General features: G+C 40.5%; 1 protein-coding gene across 1 annotated transcript; it reads right to left on the minus strand.

Annotated features, from left to right (window-relative positions):
* Positions 1 to 4,231: 4,231 nt before the first annotated feature.
* On the minus strand, positions 4,232 to 5,029 carry LOC138901948 (uncharacterized). Its single transcript, XM_070189749.1, has one exon. It carries the CDS (start codon positions 5,027 to 5,029, stop codon positions 4,232 to 4,234), a length of 798 nt encoding a protein of 265 aa, XP_070045850.1.
* Positions 5,030 to 20,739: the final 15,710 nt, after the last annotated feature.

A 20,739-nucleotide genomic window follows, 5' to 3' on the forward strand; every position in this document is an offset into this window, starting at 1 on the left:
CCTTAACGATTGATATATATAACGTTATAACTCTGTCAAAACTGAGGGCTATTGGAGAAATGTTTGAGCTGAAGCTCAACTGCCATGACTGAAAGCCATGGAGCTCAGAGAAGACGAGGAAGCTTCGAGAGAATCTCAAACTGGAAAAATATTTCTTATTAGTTAGAAATCAGAACTAGTGCGCCTATATACAAGACACTATATTTGTACTTATGTCATCTACCACTAGCTAACATCCTGACTAACTAATTGCAATAATAGCCATAGCCAATCCTAACAAATATGGCTACTAGTTAAATAATTACAATGCAACTCTAATCTTAACACCCCCCTCAAGTTGGAAGGGAGGTACTCACTGCCAACTTGTGAAGCAGTGAAGAATGCTTGATGCCCGTCAAAGATTTAGTAAGTATGTCTGCTAGTTGGTCATCTGTGTGGATATAATGCAGAGAAATCATCCCTTCAATGAGCTTATCCCTAACAAAATAGCAGTCGACTCTATGTGCTTTGTTCGTTCATGAAACACTGGATTTCTCGCAATGTGCAAAGCTGCTTGGTTATCATAGTAGATTGGAATAGGAAGAGTTAGAGGCATGGTTAGCTCCTCCAGAAGTTTGGATAGCCAAACAAGTTCTGCAACGACCTTTCTCGCAGACCTGTATTCTGCCTCTGCAGAGCTTAAGGATACAGTGGACTGTTTCTTCGATTTCTAACTAATTGGACTGTCACCAAGTAATACAATGTAATCACTAAGTGACTTCCTAGTCTCAGGGCAAGCTGCCCAATCTGAATCGCAAAAAGCTCTCAATCTATAATCTGCACTGTTTGATAGGAAGATCCCCAGACCAAGATCACCTTTCAATTATCTGAGCACATGCATAACATCTTTTAGATGAGAATCTCGAGGACTCTGCATGTGTTGACTGAGATGTTGAACACTATAAGCAATATCAAGTCGTGTGTTAGTGAGGAAGTTTAGTTTCCCCACTAGTTTCCTGTATTGAGTGGGATCTGTGAGTAAGTTACCCTCAGATGCCTTTAACTTTGTTGAAGGATCAAGTGGAGAGGACATTGAAGTGCAATGTGAGCATTCAAACTCCTTTATCAGGTCGCTTGTAAAATTTCTTTATGTGATTATTACTCCATCATGCTTGTATAGTACCTCCAATCCTAAGAAGTAGTGTAATCTCCCCAGATCCTTTATCTTAAAAGTCTCATGTAGGAAGGTCTTCAATGCCTTAATTTCTTCCAAATTTGTCCCTGTCAGGAGAACATCATCTACATAAACTGCTACAAAAATAACTAAGCGTCCTTCCCTTTTGTAAAACAAAGAATAATCTAGCATGGAGTGCACATATCCTTTAGAACATAGGGCCTCAGTTAGCTTGGCATACCACTGCCTACTTGCCTGCTTCAATCCATATAAAGATTTGTTCAGCTTGCACCCCAAAATCTATTTTCCTACTGATAGCCCCGGTGGTACTTGCATGTATACTTCTTCATTTAGGTCTCCATGTAGGAAAGTATTGTTTACATTAAGCTGAAAGATTTTCCAGTCTTTTTTTACTGCAATGCTGACCAATGCTCTCACAGCAGTCATCTTCACCACTGGTGAGAAGGTCTCAGTATAATCTATCCCTGCCTGCTGAGTGTAGCCCTTAACAACTAGCCTAGCTTTAAATCTTTCAACACTCCCATCTGCCTTATGCTTGATTTTGTATACCCACTTACAACCTATTGCTTTCTTTCCTGCAGGTAGTGAGACAAGATCTCAAGTATGATTAGAGTAGAGTGCATCAAATTCTTGGTTCATGGCCTGTTGCCAAGCAGGTATAGCTGCTGCCTCCTCATATGACTTAGGTTCACAATCAGTAGAAAGGTTTTCAATTAAATGCTGACTATTACCACTTAGAGCATTAAGGGATATAGGCTGTAAATGGGGAACATGTGTGTGAAAAGAGAAGGAGGGTGAACTGTGATCATTATCTGTAACCTGCTCCCCAGCATTAGTGTTAAGAGTGGGTACATTGCAAATGTAATCCTTCAAATAACTAGGCGGTTTGACTGTTCTGTGAGGTCTATTATGAGTTAAGGTTGTAGTCTGCTCAGAATATGCAGAGCTTGGTGAATCATTCAGAAGGGATTGTTGCTGGTTCTGGGAGTGAAAACAAGGTTCAGATGATGTGTTGGAGGTTCTATTTGAGCTGGAAGAGTTTTGGTAGTCTGGTTGAGATGGTGAAACAAGTTCATAAATATTGGCATTGGTGTCATTGCCAAATGAAAGTTCAGGTGACATTGATTGTTGATGTGGATTATCACTATTACTGTTACCAGTAGGACTGACAGTGTCAAAATAACTCATGCTAGGTCCTATATGAGGAAAAGGAAGAGATAGATGCTCACATTTAGATACTAAATCAGTGTGCTTTCCTGGCAATGCAAAAGGGAAAATTGTTTCATGAAAAGTCACATCTCTTGAAACATGTATTTTCCTTGTGGTTAAGCTGAGAACCTTGTATCCTTTTGATCCAAAAGTGTATCCTACAAATACATGGGGTGTTGACCTTGGTTCAAACTTATCTTTGTGAGGTTTCAGATTTGTTGGAAAGCATAAACATCCAAAACTCCTAAGATGTGAGTAATTTGGTTTCGTTTTATATAGAATCTCAAATGGGCATTTCCCTCTAAGGGATGAAGATGGCAATCTATTGATCATGTAGGTAGAAGTTAGAATGCACTCTCCCCAATACCTTATAGGCAGTTTGGATTGATATAATAGTGCTCTTGCAGTTTCAAGAAGGTACTTGTGTTTTCTTTCGACTATACCATTCTGTTGTGGAGTGTATGGACAAGTTTTCTGGTGTATGATCCCTTTGGTTTGGAAGAACATAGCTGTTTCAGTGTTCACAAACCCTAAACCATTATCAGTTCTGATGGTCTTTATTGAGGTATTAAAATGGTTTTGGACCATTGCAAAGAAAGCCTTTATAACATGGAGGGCATTTCTTTTGCTAGTTAGAAGATGTGTCCAAGTACATCTACTATAATCATCAACTAGGGTAATGGAGTATTTGTGATTGTCATGAGTTGGTACATGATAAAGACCCCACATATCCACATGTAAGAGTCCAAATATCTTGGTTGTGGAAGTAGTTCTTTCTCGGAAAGGAGAGCTATTTTGTCTGGCCATAGGGCAAATAGAACATAGAAAAGGTTATTTGTTTGCAAAGGTTATTGGTATAGGGTTGATACCCTTCATCTTGATAAAAGGTACATGACCCAGCCTGTTATGCCACAAGAGACCCACAAGACTTTCATTAGAGGTACATGCATTGCACACTGAGTCTATTTTGTTAGAAGAACTTTTATTGGAATTCAAAAGAACTTGTACACTTTTATTATCACAAACATGAGAAGAAATGGATGCACTAGGTGCAGAATCACAAGAGTGGTCTTGACAGTGTACATTATTGATATTGTGACTACCTTAGATGGATGCACTAGGTGCAGAACTATGCGTGAGCGATGTGGTGGAAACTTTAGTGACATCAGAAAAATTGTTCTTTCCTGAACTTGAATAGTGAAAATACAGACTGCCTTTGGCTTTACCAATCTCCAGAGACCTTTCAGAAAGGTCCTGTAGAAGAAGACATGAAAATTTAGTGAATATGATGATGCAATCAAGTTGGACTGTCAATAAGTGTACAGAGATTAGATTGAATCTGAAACTGGGCACATATAGGACTCTTTTTAGAGTGAATTGAGGACTGAGAATGACATCTCCAATTATTGTCACCTTTACTTTATATCCATTTGGTAAAGAGACCAAAAAGGGATAAACTAGAGTTTTGATATTACTCAATGAGGCTTTGTTATAAGTCATATGGTTAGTGGCTCCTGAGTCAAGAATCCAGGAATCAACATTTTCTTTGAAACTTTCATGAGACTATTTACTGGGCCCAACAGAGGTGGTACAAGCAGTCATACCTGCAAAGTTAACAGCTCCACCAGTCATGTTGATGTTTTCTGAGCTGTCTCTATTGTTTCCATTATTAAAACTCTCCAATATGCTCAGCAGTTGTCCATATTGTTCCTTACTCAATTGTTGCATGGTTCGACCTTGCTCCTGAAGGTTTCCTCCTTCATCTATCATATTTGTCCCATTACCTGTTGTATCAAACACATTTGCTGCTAGTTTCTTTCCCCTGCTACCATTGTTGTACTTGAAGTTCTAAGGGTACCCGTGAAGTTTATAACATTTATCCTTAGTGTGTCCTGGCCTCTTGCAGAAATTAATGAATTGCCTAGGTCTATTTCCCATATAGCCTCTTCCATAACTATTGTTCCCAGAAGGATTCATGTGTTGGTTGTAGTTTGTTCTAAAGTTGTTGTTTTCTGGACCATTAGCATTCAGTGATGTAGATTCAATCACCAGTTGTTGATTGTTTGGTTTAACTTCTCTTTGCTTCTCTTCTTGTATGAGAATAGAAAAGACTTGTGCAATGCTTGGAAGGGGGTTCATCATCAGTATGCTCCCTCTCACAACAGTATACACCTCATTTAAACCCATCAAAAACTGTATCAGTCTTCTATCTTTCTCAGCCTTGTGCATATTAGCTTTACCTCCGCAGGTGCATTGGCAGCTGCATTGTGCGTGTGCATTCAGTGTGTTTAGCTCTTCCCATAGCTTCTTCATTTTTGTATAATAGCCTGTTATGTCAAGAGTTCCTTGACTCAGATCATTAATTTCCTTTTGAAGTTGGTATAGTTTTGCACCGTTGGTTTGATCATACCTATCTTCTAACTCCTGCCATAACTCCTTTGCATCACTCACATATTGCAAACTATCCGCTAGGCCCTTTGAAAGGGAATTTGGAATCCATGAAGTCACCATATCATCACATCGTTCCCACTGATCAAAAGTTGCATGTCCAATTACTGGTTTATGACACTTCCCTATTATGAAACTAATCTTATTCTTCACTGAGAGGGCTCTAAGTACTCCTCCAAGATCTATATCCTGTGCCATCAAAAGCTACAGGTACCAACACTGAACCTGCACTCTCCGATGGATGCATGTACAGGGGACTCGAGGTATCTAAGGTGTCTTTGTCTGCAGCACTTTCCTTGTCTCCAGCCATTGTTCAAATCATAGATCACAATTGATTGAACCGTGAATTGAAGATAAAAATGAAAATTCAACAGAGGCAACACAAAAAACCACACTTCGAGAAAACCAGAGGTTAAAAATGCTATAAGTCGTCACTATCAGATGAGATCACAGTGAAATTACAGTTTCGAACGGGATTTCAAAAAAAAAAATTGATTAACAATTTCGAAGAAAACCTAGATCTTCAACTCGAAATTGGAGAGAAGACGAAGTAAGGGACCGTGAAATACCTCAATAGATGAAGCCTAGGCTCTGATACCATTTCAAAACTAAGGGCTATTGGAGAAATGTTTGAGCTGAAGCTCAACTGCCATGACTGAAAGCCATGGAGCTCAGAGAAGACGAGGAAGCTTCGAAGAATCTCAAACTGGAAAAATATTTCTTATTAGTTAAAAATCAGAACTAGTGCGCCTATATACAAGATACTATATTTGTACAGCTGTCATCTACCACTAGCTAACATCCTGACTAACTAATTGCAATAATAGCCATAGCCAATCCTAACAAATATGGCTACTAGTTAAATAATTACAGTGCAACTCTAATCTTAAAAACAATCCCTTAACATTAAACACAACTCTTTCTTAAGATTATTAATTAAGGTCAACTCTCATATCGATCATTGTGACGTTTAGAAGTTACCTTTGATTTCATCAACAACTAGTTTTTTTTTTTAATTGGATAGTTAAGAATATATATGTGCAAAAATTACAAAATAGCAGGAGCATTGCTTCATCAACAGCTAGTTCGAGGAGAGCTTATAAATGTCAAACAATAGGCACGGTAAATATTTACACGCATGAGTCGTTTACATCTAGCTAAACAATTAACTTTAAGAATAAACAAATTAAAGTGAAAATGCATATCACTTAATGGAAAATTATGATTGTTTTTCCATTATACGAGTATTAACAAAAAAAAATGATAATCATCTCGGTGTTACTATAACTATTTGGGGTATTGTCACTTTTAGATCGCGCCAGAAACTATTAACATTTGGTAGCCGAAAAAATATATAAAATTTGTATAATTTTTATACATAACATACAAAATGTATATATATATATATATATATATATATATATATATATATATATATATATATATATATATATATATATATATAAAATTATATAAATTTTATATATTTTTTCGGCTATTATTTTTATAGCAGTGTCATTTTTCCTGGTAACTATTTTTGGTCTCATTCCGGCATCAATTGGCGTCATTTCAATTTTCAGGTTTTCCCAATCCTTGAGCAGGTTAAGGAATGATTTCACCACTACACAAAACGAGTTGGAAGCTTATGCTCGGGTACTCAGCTTCATTACAGAGAAATCACTACTTAATTATTTTGTAACTTTTAATTATTTCTTGGTAATTATAATTTTTTTTCCAATCTTATTAAAAAAATTCACTTACACTGGCAGATGGAGCGAAGGATTATCTTAGTGCAAACGGATTATGCTGGAGACTCAAGTTCTTAAAAGAAAGATATTATGTTGTACTATGCATATTTGGTTGCACTTATTTACAACGTCATATATTTGTGACGTTATTATTGCCATCTCTTAAGACTCTTGAACTTTGAGATTGAATTTATTTCCTTTGATCTTGAACTCTCATCTATTTGTGTTTTGATGTGGTGTGGGTAATTTCGTTTTCCTAATTATGATCTAGTCCTAGACTATGAGATTATTTACTTTTGTATTTAATTCTTTTCTTTTCTAATCTTTATTAATATCAGAGAGACTTTTAAATGATCTTGAATAGTCGTAGTATAGATCAACTTTGAGAAATTAAGCTCAAATTATAATTAAACACGTGAATTTTTTTATTTATTAAAACTATACACTCGAGATTTATTTATTTTGAGACGTTGTCTCAGAATGTCAGTTGATCATTTATACTTGCCAACTCCGAAAACATTTCATTATGGAAATATGATATATTATCCAACATTCATCTATTTAAGAAAGTAATTTGGACCTGTCAATATTCCAATCAGGCATCTATATAAGCGAAACACTACTATATGTTCTATATTCATAGATAGGTATTTGTTTACCCGAAAAACGGATAGAGTTGAATTTATACGTGGTTCTAAGGATATGTGATATAGCTTAATACAAATCGTAAGGATAAAAGGAAATATCAAATATGGACTGCAGAGAATATAAAATAAACAAAGTTGTAAAGAAGACGATTTTTAGGACTAAGCAAGATGAATCAGTTTTTAGGCTTAACAGAGTAACTCTTGAATATAAGAGGATATGGTGCTTGAATTACAATATGAGCTCTATCCGAAAACTGTCCTTACAGAAATGATAACCCTCCACCTTTATAGTAGAGGGATCTTACTTTAAATATAATTAAAAATACTCAGTGGGAAGTCCATGATAAATCAGTTTTTTTATAATTCCTGCCAAGATTCTCTCCTCTAGTGGGATTGCAACGGCTTTTGTCTGTAAGCTCGATCTTGACTCGAGCTCTCGATCTTGGCTTGAGCTCGATCCAGACTCGAGATCTCGATCTTGGCTTAAACTCGATTCTGACTCGGACCCTTGAATTGATTCGGAGTCAATGTTGGTCGGTCTCCGGATCATAAGCTTGATAGCTTTACTTTGCATCATAGTTCGATTTGGATTCGAGCTTGATAATGATATCGAACTCGACATTGATCGGCCCCTCGGGTTCGAAGCTTGTTTGTACCATCTTCGGAACCCATCTCGAAGTCTCACTTCGATCGCTTATCTTTCGAACTCGATCAGACGTACGAAGGCCGAAATCTAATTCGACCGTATACAGATAGTCCCCTCGTTTCTCAGGAAGAATGTGGTGAGAAACGATATGAGTTTTCAATGGCTCGATCGGATTATAAACTGAAATTTCCATCGGGATCGATCATGACGTACGTGATAGCTGTCCCGTCGATTTAGTCTTTCAAGGCATTTAATGCATGTCAGACGGTGGTCGGACATCGCTGATACTGAACCACCATCGCTTAAACCTATAAATAACTATTCCTTTCATCATTTACCACTTTTACATCTCCAATCTTCCAAATTTCCCAAATTCCTTTTCGTATTCTCTGACTTGCCCGCAAATCTGTGATTTCTCTTTGCCAAAATCCCCTCTTCAATTTTACCAAATCTTCGTCATTTTCTTCTATTCCTTACCTTTGAATTCAAAAATGGCGAAAATATCACAAACCATTCCTCAGAAAGAGAAGGCTTCATCTTCACAGTGTGCCGTCGATGAGACACCGGCAGAACCACGGCCTGAGGAGTACGTTCCCGGGGCATGTGTTCTTACTTCTGATTTTAAGGTCGATAAAGGCTCATCGGTCCCTGGCCGATGCGATCCAGTATCGAGGTACATGTGTTCGATAACCGAGAAGCACCTCAAACAGTTAAATAAAGATTGCAATTGGGATAAAAAAGAAATAATAATTCCTACTTCTGACGAAGATATCACCACTTACGTGAAAGGGCTTTTGAATGTGTATACTTACCCTTTCACGTTAGGTCCCCTCGATTCCGTTATTATTGACTTCTGTCGTCAATACCAAATAAACCTAGGCCAGGTCAATCCTTCTTTTTGGCGGATCGTTATCTTGATCCGATACTTTGTGAACAAAATCGAGGGGATGTCGTTCACCCTCGACGATCTTATCCGATTGTACCGTCCTTGACTTTTTCGAGGAGGGTTAATAAAACTTCAGCGTCGGGCTACCAAGGCTCTATTCTTGAGCATTTATGAGGATAGAGATCAGGGCTGGATGGGCAGGTTCGTTCGAGTGAGGACTTCAAACCTGATTCCGACCCAAAAAATGCCCTTTCCCGGGGAGTGGAATATGAAACGTAAGTGTGATCCTACTGTTACTTCCTTCTATTTTGTTCTTTTATTTCTTTTCTCATCGATACTCTTATTTTTATGATGCAGCGGTTCTTTGGATGCCTGGAGCAGTTCCCAATTTCAAGAACTGAGTACGAGCTCTTGTTTCTACCTCCACATACGTCGAGCGCTCATGGAGTGATTTGTCAAAGGGTCAGTGGGAGGCCAAAAATCATGGTAAGCCCCTTTCTCGTACTCTTTGATAATTCGAACGAGATTCTTTCCAAATATTTTAATAAAATTTTCCATATGCAGGTTTGGGCAAAGATGCGGTTTTGAGGCCCTTGTCCAATGAGGAAGAAACTTTGGCCTCCGTCCCAAAGCTGGTGAAGGAAAATAAAAGGAAAAGAGCCTCCGTTCTTGAAGATCCAAAACCGAAGAAGAGGACGGCTCGTAAGCCGAACAAGAATGCCATTCCTTTGACCGTGGAATTAGTTCTGCGTCTAAGGGATGAAGACGAAGAAGTAAAAGAAAATGATGGGTCCGCGCTGGCGGCACGAACATAGAGAACCACCGATGCCCCATCGGCAGCTAGATCGATGATGCTTCATGAGGTTCCGCCTCGAACTGAGTATATACCGGAGAAAGATTCGGGCGGAATCCCTGAATTATCGGAGATCGAAGACGCATCCCATCGAAGCCAACAGATGGGGAATATATCTGAAGGGGCCCCTCTTGAATCCCTTCGGACCGAAGAGAATGCTCCAAGTGATTCATTTGGGGCTGCAGCAATCAAAGATTCGCCCACCTTCCCCGCTTTTTCCGCAGAGGTGATTCGGGAAGCCCAAGCTTTGGGGGCCCTCGATCTAGACATGCCTCATGATGGAGAGGATCCCTTTCGTGATCTGTTTATTGGTATCGAGGATGTTGCCGATACTAGTGATGAATCGGATCTTTTTCACGGGGTGCAGCAGGCTTTGAATCAGGTAAGCCTTAAAAGTATTTTGTCGGTACTACCTTTATGTTTACTTTTTGTTTCTAACTTCATTTCTTGTTTCTTTGCAGGCAGCGGCAGTTCATCGAGAAGCATGTTCTCGGTCCCAAAACGAGCTGCGTCGATACGAGGCTGACTTTCAACGGGTTACTGAGGAGAGGAACTCCCTAAAACTTCTCTTAGGGCAAAGGGAAGAGGAAATAAAAGACCTCCAAGCTGAGTTGGCCAAGGCTTACCGAGATCAGACCGATCTATCTGAGCAGATAATGATACTTTTAAAAGACTATAGGCTTGATACCAGAACGATGGCTAATTTTTTGGTCTCACAGTTGCAGCAAAAAAATTGGGATGATCAGGAAGCTTTGTGAGGAGGTCGACATGATAAAAGCAGAGTCTTTGTAGTGGAAATAAGGTATGGACCGCTTTGCTGCAGAGAAAGAAACTGCTCGAGCCCAGTTATCATCGTCCGAAACCCAATTTCAGAGAATGAAGGAAAAAGGCCCGGTTCAAGCAAGAAAAATAGAAGAGCTCGAGGCTCGGTTGGCCTCTGTACTTGCTAAGGCCGAATCTGATGCTGAAAAGGCAAAGGCCGATGCGGATACACTCGTGGCCGTCTATCGGGCCGATGCTAAAGCTGCCCATGTCTAAGCAAGAGAGGCAGCTGAGACCGCCGATACTCGAGCACATTGGGTCACTGAACTTGCTATGTATCGATCTCGGAGGGAAACCCTCGAGGAGATCCATGCTTGTGGTTTCGACCTCGCTGAAGAGATAAATAGGGCCAAAGAACTCAAAGTCAATGCTGAAGCCTTGGTTTTCGATGATGATGATGATGTCAGTGATGATGACGATGGGATTAAGAGCGGATCCAAGAACATGGGGGAGCCCGATAGAGAAGAGACCGCTCCTGGGGATGATCAGGAAGCTTAGTCCTTAATTTTTATGTTGTAATCAATCATGTAAACAATTTTGTATATAAAAATATCCCCTTTTTTGCCGACTTGCTTCTGTTTTGTTTTCTGTCTTGTGAAGACTTTATTCACGCCGTATGAATGTTTTCACAAGGATTTAAACAACTTAATCAAATTTGGACTTTGTAGCCTCTATAACTGAGCGAGCGCTTACTCAAACTTGAATTGATGTAGCCCTTAGGCTTATTAGTTGAGTCAATGATTTGAGCTCAAAGAAATGTAGCCCGTAGGCTTAATGGTCGAGTGAGTGCTTGCTCGAACTCAAAATAAAAGTAGCCCGTAGGCTTAGTCGAGTGAATGATTCGAACTCAAAGTAATGTAGCCCGTAGGCGTAATGGTCGAGTGAGTTCTTGCTCGAACTCTAAATAAAAGTAGCCTGTATGCTTAGTAGTCAAGTGAGTGATTGAAACTCGAAGTAATGTAGTCCGTAGGCGTAATAGTCGAGTGAGTGTTCGCTCGAACTCTAAATTAAAGTAGCCCGTAGGCTTAGTCGAGTAAATGATTCGAACTCGAAGTAATGTAGCTCGTAGGCGTAATGGTCGAATGAGTACTTGCTCGAACTCGAAATAAAAGTAGCCCGTAGGATTAGTAGTCGAGTGAATGATTCGAACTCGAAGTAATGTAGCCCGTAGGCATAATGGTCGAGTGAGTGCTTGCTTGAACTCGAAATAAAAGTAGCCCGTAGGCATAGTCGTCGAGTAATGATTCGAACTCGAAGTAATGTAGCCCGTAGGCATAATGGTGGAGTGAGTGTTTGCTCTAACTCGAAATAAAAGTAGCCCGTAGGCTTAGTCGAGTGAATGATTCGAACTCGAAGTAATGTAGCCCGTAGGCGTAATAGTCGAGTGAGTGTTTTCTCGAACTCGAAATAAAAGTAGCCCGTAGGATTAATCGAGTGAATGATTCGAACTCGAAGTAATGTAGCTCGTAGGCGTAATGGTCGAGTGAGTGCTTGCTCGAACTCGAAATAAAAGTAGCCCGTAGGCTTAGTAATCGAGTGAATTATTCGAACTCGAAGTAATGTATCCCGTAGGCATAATGGTCGAGTGAGTGCTTTCTCGAACTCGAAATAAAAGTAGCCTGTAGGCTTAGTCGTCGAGTGAATGATTCGAACTCGAAGTAATGTAGCCCGTAGGCGTAATGGTCGAGTGAGTGTTTACTCGAACTCGAAATAAAAGTATCCCGTAGGCTTAGTCGAGTGAATGATTCGAACTCGAAGTAATGTAGCCCGTAGGCGTAATGGTCGAGTGAGTGTTTGCTCGAACTCGAAATAAAAGTAGCCCGTAGGCTTAGTCGAGTGAATGATTCGAACTCGAAGTAATGTAGCTCGTAGGCGTAATGGTCGAGTGAGTGTTTGCTCGAACTCGAAATAAAAGTAGCATGTAGGCTTATTGGTCGAGTTTATCTTAATTCTGTTTGCATAATAAATCTCCAAATAGAGGAATGTTTCTTGGATATAAGATATCGGTAAAGAGGAGAACTTTCATTGCAATTCATTTATACATGTGTTCATGTTTCGCGTCTGGGTTCGGGCCAACTACATGAGCGTGGTTCGTTTTGACCATTTGGCTCTTATAACTTTTCCTATTGGAACCCCGTTGTTGCGAACTAACTTTCTTGCATCAGAACTTGATATATTTGAGGGCTAATGCCCCCTCAATATTCGAGGTCAATTGTAAAGAGGCCTCGGATACTGTTGTAAGTGCAGCACGATCATTGGTTGCCTCATTAAAAACCTTACCGAAAAATCCATTGGGATAAAACCGGTCTAAGGGAAAAAGAGTGCTACGCGTGCTTTCAGACCTAAGGCTTCGTATTGAAGGATCCATCTTAGCTCCTGATCGAACTTCTGTAGGGGTTAGTTTTGAATTGTAAATGAATATGGGAGGGTCGTACCTTAGCAGTAGTATCATTTTAGATGTGACACATTCCAATTGCTTGATAATTGTTTGCCGTTAATAATGCCGAGCTTGTATGATCCCTTTCCGACGTTCTTGAGAACCTGATATGGTCCTTCCCAGTTCGGTCCTAGTTTTTGTTCGTTCGGGTTTCGGGTATTGAGGGTGACTTTTCTTAGCACTAAGTCCCCAGGCTTAAAATGGCAGAGCTTGGTTCTTCGATTATAGTATCTTTCGATTCGTTGCTTTTGGACGGCCAATTGGACGAGAGCAGCTTCTCATTTTTCGTCCGATAGTTTGAGGCTAGTGTTCATAGCCTTGTTATTTTGCAGTCCTGTTGTGTATCAAAATCTGGCACTGGGTTCGCCGACTTCGACGGGTATCAAGGCTTCGGACCCATATACTAAGGAGAACGGGGTTTCCCCCGTACTAGATTTTGACGTTGTTCGATATGCCCAAAGGATTTCGGGTAGGATTTCTCTCTATTTTCCTTTAGCGCCGTTCAGCCTCTTCTTTAGATTTTGAATGATAGTTTTGTTCGTTGATTCGACCTGTCCGTTCCCACTGGGGTGATACGGTGTTGATAATATCCTTCTTATTTTGTGATCTTCGAAGAATTTCGTCACTTTGCTGCCAACAAATCGTTTCCCATTATCACACACTATTTCGGCGGGTATCCCGAATCGACATACGATATGATCCCAGATAAAGTCTATTACCTCTCTCTCTCTCTTACTTTCTCGAACGCCTTTGCTTCAACCCATTTAGAGAAATAGTCAGTCATAAATAAAATGAATTTAGCTTTACCTGGGGTCGATGGCAGAGGGCCGACAATATCCATTCCCAATTTCATGAATGGACATAGGGATAAGACTGAGTGAAGTTGCTCCCCGGGTTGATGGATCATTGGTGCAAACCTGTGATATTTGTCACATTTTCGAACAAATTCCTTCGCATATTTGCCCATATCAATCCAATAATACCCTGCCCTGATTATTTTTCGGACTAGTGGATCTGCACCGGAGTGATTCCCACAAGTGCCCTCGTGCACCCCACGTAGGATGTAATCGGTATTTCCTGGACCCAAGCATACGGCCAATGGTCCATCGAATGTCCTTCGGTATAGAGTTCCATCTGAAGCCAATGTGAATCGAGCAGCTTTTGTCCGTAGTGCCCTTGAATCTTTAGGGTCCGATGAGAGCTTTCCGTTCTTTAAGTATTCAATATACTTATTTCTCCAATCCCAGGTTAAGCTCGTAGAATTTATCTCGGCATGACCTTTTTCAATCACGGATCTCGAGAGTTGAACGACAGTCCCCGAGATCAAGTCACCTTCCTCGATCGATGAACCCAAATTCGCAAGTGCATCGGCCTCACTGTTTTGCTCTCGTGGAACATGTTGTAAAGTGCATTGTTTGAAATGGTGCAAAGTGACATATAGTTTGTCCAAATACCTTTGCATTCTATCTTCTCGAACTTCGAAGGTTTTGTTTACCTGACTTACCACCAGCAAAGAGTCACATTTGGCTTCAATGACTTTTGCTCCCATATTTTTAGCTAGCTCGAGACCTGCAATCATGGCTTTATACTCGGCCTCGTTGTTAGTCAACCTGGTAGTTTTAATAGATTGCCTAATAGTGTTGCCCGTGGGTGGCTTTAAAACTATTCCTAGACCGGACCCCTTCATGTTCGAAGCCCCGTCCGTAAAAAGGGTCCATACCCCCGATGATGTACCCGATTTCAACAGGAGTTCTTTTTCGACTTCGGGTACGAGGGTTGGAGTGAAATCGGCCATGAAGTCTGCTAAAATTTGAGACTTGATGGCTGTACGGGTTAATATTCGATATTGTACCCACTGAGTTCGACGGCCCATTTGGCCAATCGGCCTGATAGTTCGGGCTTGTGCAAAATATTACGAAGCGGGTAAGTGGTTAATATGCATATGGGATGACATTGAAAGTACGGTCTTAACTTTCTAGAGGCGCTTATCAGCGCAAGTACCAATTTTTCTAGGTACGGATATCTAGTTTCTGCTTCACCCAAGGTCTGACTTATATAATAAACGGGAAATTGCGTAACTTGCTCTTCTCGAACTAGGACATCGCTTACTGCGATTTTCGATACTGCCAAGTACAAGCAAAGTTTTTTGTCTGTTTTTGGAGTATGAAGTAGTGGTGGGCTTGATAGATATCGTTTTAGTTCCTCTAATGCCTGTTGGCATTCCGGGGTCCAAGCGAAATCGTTCTTCTTTTTGAGTAGAGAGAAAAATTTGTGACTTCGATCTGATGATCTCGAAATAAATCGGCCTAAAGCTGCAATCCGTCCAGTTAGCCTTTGTACAACTTTCACACTGTCCACGATGGTGATGTCTTCGATGACCTTGATTTTGTCGGGGTTAATCTCGATTTCCCTATTTGACACCATGAAGCCGAGGAACTTTCCCGAACCGACCCCGAAAGCACATTTTTCGGGGTCGAGATTCATGTTGTATTTCCTCAAAATCTCGAACGTTTCCTGCAAATGGGTCAAATGGTCCTCTGTGCGCAGGGACTTAACTAGCATGTCATAAATATAAACTTCCATTGATTTACCTATTTGTTCTTCGAACATTTTATTTACTAGGCATTGGTAAGTAGCCCCTGCATTTTTTAGCCCGAAGGGCATCACATTATAATAATATGTTCCATATTTGGTGACAAATGAAGTTTTTTCCTGGTCCTCCGGGTTCATCTGGATCTGATTTTACCCGGAATAAGCATCGAGAAAAGTGAGGATCTCGTGGCCGGCCGTGGCATCGATCATGCGATCGATGTTGGGCAGCGGAAAGAAATCTTTGGGGCATGCTTTGTTCAAATCCTTATAGTCCAAGAACATTCTAAGTTTGTTCCCTTTTTTAGGCACTACAACTACATTGGCTAACCATTCGGGATATTTCACCTCCCGAATGGACGCTATCTTGAGAAGTTTGGTTACCTCGTCCTTTATGAATGTGTGCTTTTTCTTGGATTGGGGTTTTCTCTTTTGCTTCACCGGTCTGAACCTAGGGTCCAAGCTTAGCTGATGCGTCGTTATGTCTGGTAAGATCCCTGTTATATCTAAATGGGACCAGGCAAAGAAATCAATGTTATCGATAAGAAATTGAATAAGTTTCTTCCTGAGTTCGGGGCTCAACCCCATTCCCGGGTATACCTTCCGTTTGGGCCAGTGCTCGATTAGTGTGATTTGCTCCAGTTGCTCAATCATTGATTTGGTCGTGTCGGAGTCATCGAGAATCACGAAGGATCGAGGTATCCTTTGATCATCATCTTCTTCGATCTTCTGGTTATCTGGTTGGGTCAAAGCCGATGTCTGTGATTGCTATTTGGTATATCGTTCCCCTTCTGGGCCCGATCCCTTTACTGGCAAAAGTGAGGATATTGGTTTCGCTTCCTCGACGGCGAACATTTCTCTTGCAGTTGGTTGTTCTCCGTCCACTATTTTGACCCCTCTCGATATTGGGAATTTGAGGACCTGGTGTAGGGTCGAAGGTACAGCTCTCATGTTGTGGATCCATGGCCTTCCGAAAAGGGCGTTGTATCTCATGTCACCTTCGATCACGTGGAACTTCGTTTCTTGGATGGTTCCGGCCACGTTTATTGGTAGAATTATCTTTCCTTTGGTGGTTTCACATGCTATATTGAATCCGTTTAGAACCAGGGTTGCGGGTACGATCTGGTCCTGCAGGCCGAGCTGTTTTACGACCTTCAATCTGATGATGTTGGCCGAGCTACCTGGATCAATCAACACACGCTTAACTTTAGTTTTATTCATGAGTACGGATATTACCAGTGCATCGTTATGAGGTTGTATGATTCCTTCTACATCTTCATCATTGAAGGACAAAGTTCCTATGGGTGTGTAATCTTGAGTTCGAGATCGCTTTTCTCTCACAATCGATGTCTTAGTGCGTTTAAGCACTAGTCCCTGAGGGATATTGGCGTCGTCGATGATCATGTGAATGACGTGTTGTGGTTCTTCTTGTTCGTTTTGCTTGCCGAAATCCCTATTTTTAAAATGGTTCTTCGCTCTATCGCTCAAAAATTCTCGAAGGTACCCTTTGTTGAATAATCGGGCTACTTCCTCTCTTAGTTGCCTGCAATCTTCCGTTCTGTGGCCATGGGTGCCATGATATTCGCACATTTGATTGGGATTCCTCTAGGCAGGATCGGTCTGCATGGGTCGAGGCCATTTAGTATCTTTGATGCGTCCGATAGCCAAAACGATGGCGGACGCATCAATGCTGAAGTTATATTCCGATAGCCAAGGTGCTTTCTTAGATCCAACAGGCCTATCGAACCTACTTTTGTTCATCAGCCCCAGGACCCTTGACCTCGATCACTTCTTTTGTTATTTTTCCCAAGGTTATGTCTCGATTTACTGACTCTGTGACTTCCGTTGTACGGTTGGTATCGATACCCGATCGGACCTCATTCTCGATTAGTATCCCTTCGAACAGTGGGTTCACACCCCAATTGATCATCTTCGACCCTAATTTTTGATTGGTACCGATTGTGCATGTTGGCCCATGTGATGGCTGGGTATTCGATCAGGTTATGCTTTAATTGCCGTGAAGCCGTCGAACTTCGTTCGTTCAAACCTTGAGTGAAAGCTTGAACAGCCCAATGGTCTGTGACTGGTGGCAAGTCCATTTGTTCCATTTGAAAACGAGATACGAACTCCCTCAGCATCTCGTTATCCTTCTGTCTTACCTTGAAGAGGTTCGATTTCTTTGTTGCGACTTTTATGGCGCCGGCATGTGCTTTCATAAAAGAATCTGCTAACATGGAGAACGAGTCGATGGAATTTGGTGGTAGGTTGTGATACCAAATCATTGCCCCCTTCGAGAGGGTCTCTCCGAATTTTTTCAATAACACAGATTCGATTTCATCATCTTCTAAATCATTTCCCTTGATGGCACATGTATAAGAAGTGACATGCTCGTTGGGATCGGTCGTTCCGTTATATTTGGGAATTTCGGGCATACAGAATTTTTTGGGGATTGGTTCCGGGGCTGCGCTCGAGGGAAAAAGGTTTTTGCAGGAATATTTTTGAATCCAACCCTTTTATCATTAGTGGAGCTCCCGGGATCTGATCGACCCTAGAGTTATAAGTTTATACTTTTTTATCGTTGGTTTTTATCGTGAGTTCCTCGAGCAATTTAGCAATTTCGGGAGTAGTCCCCGATTCTTGCTCATTTGACTTCACTATGGCTGGCCCCGTTCTGTGGGTGATTTCTCGAGGTGGATTGAGCTCCGGCCTGCTTTGTAGCTGGGTTTGGCTCTGCAACTGAGCTATTGCTGCCTGTTGGGCTTGCAACATTTCGAAAATCATACGCAAGCTAACGCCATTTTCCTCGACGTTGTGGGTATCTCAAGCTGCAGACCGAGTACCACCATGGATGCTATTCACGGGTTCAACATGTAGGTTCGCCTCAATGGCTACATGTGAATTGATATCTATTGGCGCTTTGATTCGAGCTCCAACGGCGTTTACAAGTGGTCTTTCAGTACTAGGTATCAAGTTGTTATTTTCGTCTTGAAGGCCGGCTCCGTTGTCGATTAGTAAAGCAATTTGATTGGTGGTTAGTCGTAGCTAATCCGAAATTCAAGATATTTTCGGAAATAAGCGCAAAACACAATGTCGTGTTTTTTCAGATTCGTATCAAATAACCACTGTTATGCTTAGCCCCACGGTGGGCGCCAAACTATTTACCCGAAAAACGGATAGAGTTGAATTTATACGTAGTTCTAAGGATATGTGATATAGCTTAATACAAATCGTAAGGATAAAAGAAAATATCAAATATGGACTGCAGAGAATGTAAAATAAACAAAGTTGTAAAGAAGACGATTTTTAGGACTAAGCAAGATGGATTAGTTTTTTAGGCTCAAAAGAGTAACTCTTGAATATAAGAGGATATGGTGCTTGAATTACAATGTAAGCTCTATCTGAAAACTGCCCTTACAGAAATGATAACCCTCCACCTTTATAGTAGAGGGATCTTACTTTAAATATAATTAAAAATACTTAGTGGGAAGTCCATGATAAATCAGCTTTTTCACAATTCCTGCCAAGATTCTCTCCTCTAGTGGGATTGTAACGGTTTTTGTCTGTGAGCTCGATCTTGACTCGAGCTCTCGATCTTGGCTTGAGCTCGATCCAGACTCGAGCTCTCGATCTTGGCTTAAGCTCGATTCTGACTCGGACCCTTGAATTGATTCGAAGTCAATGTTGGTCGGTCTCTAGATCATAATCTTGATAGCTTTACTTTGCATCATAGTTCGATTTGGATTCGAGTTTGATAATGATATTGAACTTGACATTTATCGGCCCCTCGGGTTCGAAGCTTGTTTGTACCATCTTCGGAACCCATCTCGAAGTCTCACTTCGATCGCTTATCTTTCGAACTCGATCAGACGTACGAAGGCCGAAATCTATTTTGACCGTATACAATATTCACTCATATATTGTACCCAAGGGAAGTGCTCCTTTTTCTGTGTACCAAAGATGACTAAAAAGGGGCTTAGGAATATTAAGAATCTCAGTGACAGTAAGAAAAAAGCCATTTTAGATAAAAGAATAGCAGCTCTATGTAAGAGAGCAGAAAAGCTGTCAATTCTCTGTGATATAGAAGTAGGTCTAATAATATATAGTCCTGTCGAAACTAATTTCCTTTTGTTTGGCCGTCTTTAACCCAGACTATGGACATTGTAACGAACTATTTAAGGTTTACCGAGGTTCAAAGAGAAAAGAAGTTAGTTAGACATGGCGTCTACCTTAAAAAAAAGTGAATGATATGGAAAAACAATGTTAGGTCGAAAATTGAACAAATGGCTGAGGAGATGGAAATGGAGAGCCTCTTTAACCAACTTGTCAAGGTAAAGAACATCAACGAACTCGGTGTTAGACAAATGAAAGGTTTGTTAAAGCTATTTGATTGAAGAGGGCTAAACTTGAAGAAAGAAAGAAATAACTGAATCAACAACTAGTAGATAAGGATGTTGAAAGTCAAAGCAATGATATAGGGCTTGGAGAATCAGAAGGTAACACCAATGATGATGGAGAGAAGAATGGCGAGCATCCTAAGGACCTTGATTGAGCATGCAATACTTTTATTTCCCTATCATTGTCTTTTCATCTCGTAGTCGATCCTAATTGGCTTGGGATTGAGACATAGTTTTTGTGTCATTGTTGTTGTTGTTATTATTGTCGTCGTTGTTGTTGTTGTTGTTGTTGTTGTTGTTGTTGTTGTTGTTGTTGTCCTTGTCATTATTGTTATCGTCATCGTTGTTATTGTTGTTGTCATTGTTATTGTTGTTGTCGCCATCATTGTCGTTGTCGTTATTTTTATTGTCATTATTATTATTATTATTGTTGTCGTTGTTTTAATTGTTGTTATTATTGTCGTCTTTTAATAGTATTCCTAGTTAAGTTTGTTGCTTATTGTTATCTATTTGTGTTATAGTACTTAGAAAATCTATTCATGATTTCAGTAACACTTCTAACATAAAAAGTTGATTAGTTTAGTTAATCTTATTGTTGAACAACTACTGCGTACAATATCTACCGTATCACGCATGAATCGATCTTTTTTATTCAATCTAGATCTTCTTGCAATTAATCTATGCGATCGAGTGTGCTAACGCAAATCTCAAACGGTCTTAATTAACTCTCTCCATCATCTTCCCTTTCTCCGGTTGTTTACTCTCAAATGTCCTGCAAGGCTCTCAAACGGTCTAACTGTCGGAAACATTTGTAATCTTTCAAACCGTTCAGTCTGATCTGGCTTTTCAGCATCTCTCTTCTTTGGTCATCTAGGTCTCAATTCCA

This window comes from Nicotiana tomentosiformis, chromosome 11, assembly GCF_000390325.3.
Source record: "Nicotiana tomentosiformis chromosome 11, ASM39032v3, whole genome shotgun sequence".
Lineage (NCBI taxonomy): Eukaryota > Viridiplantae > Streptophyta > Magnoliopsida > Solanales > Solanaceae > Nicotiana > Nicotiana tomentosiformis.

Coding starts and splice junctions, on each gene's coding strand:
- LOC138901948 (XM_070189749.1), bottom strand. CDS start 5,029: ATGGCACAGGATATAGATCTTGGAGGAGTACTTAGAGCCCTCTCAGTG.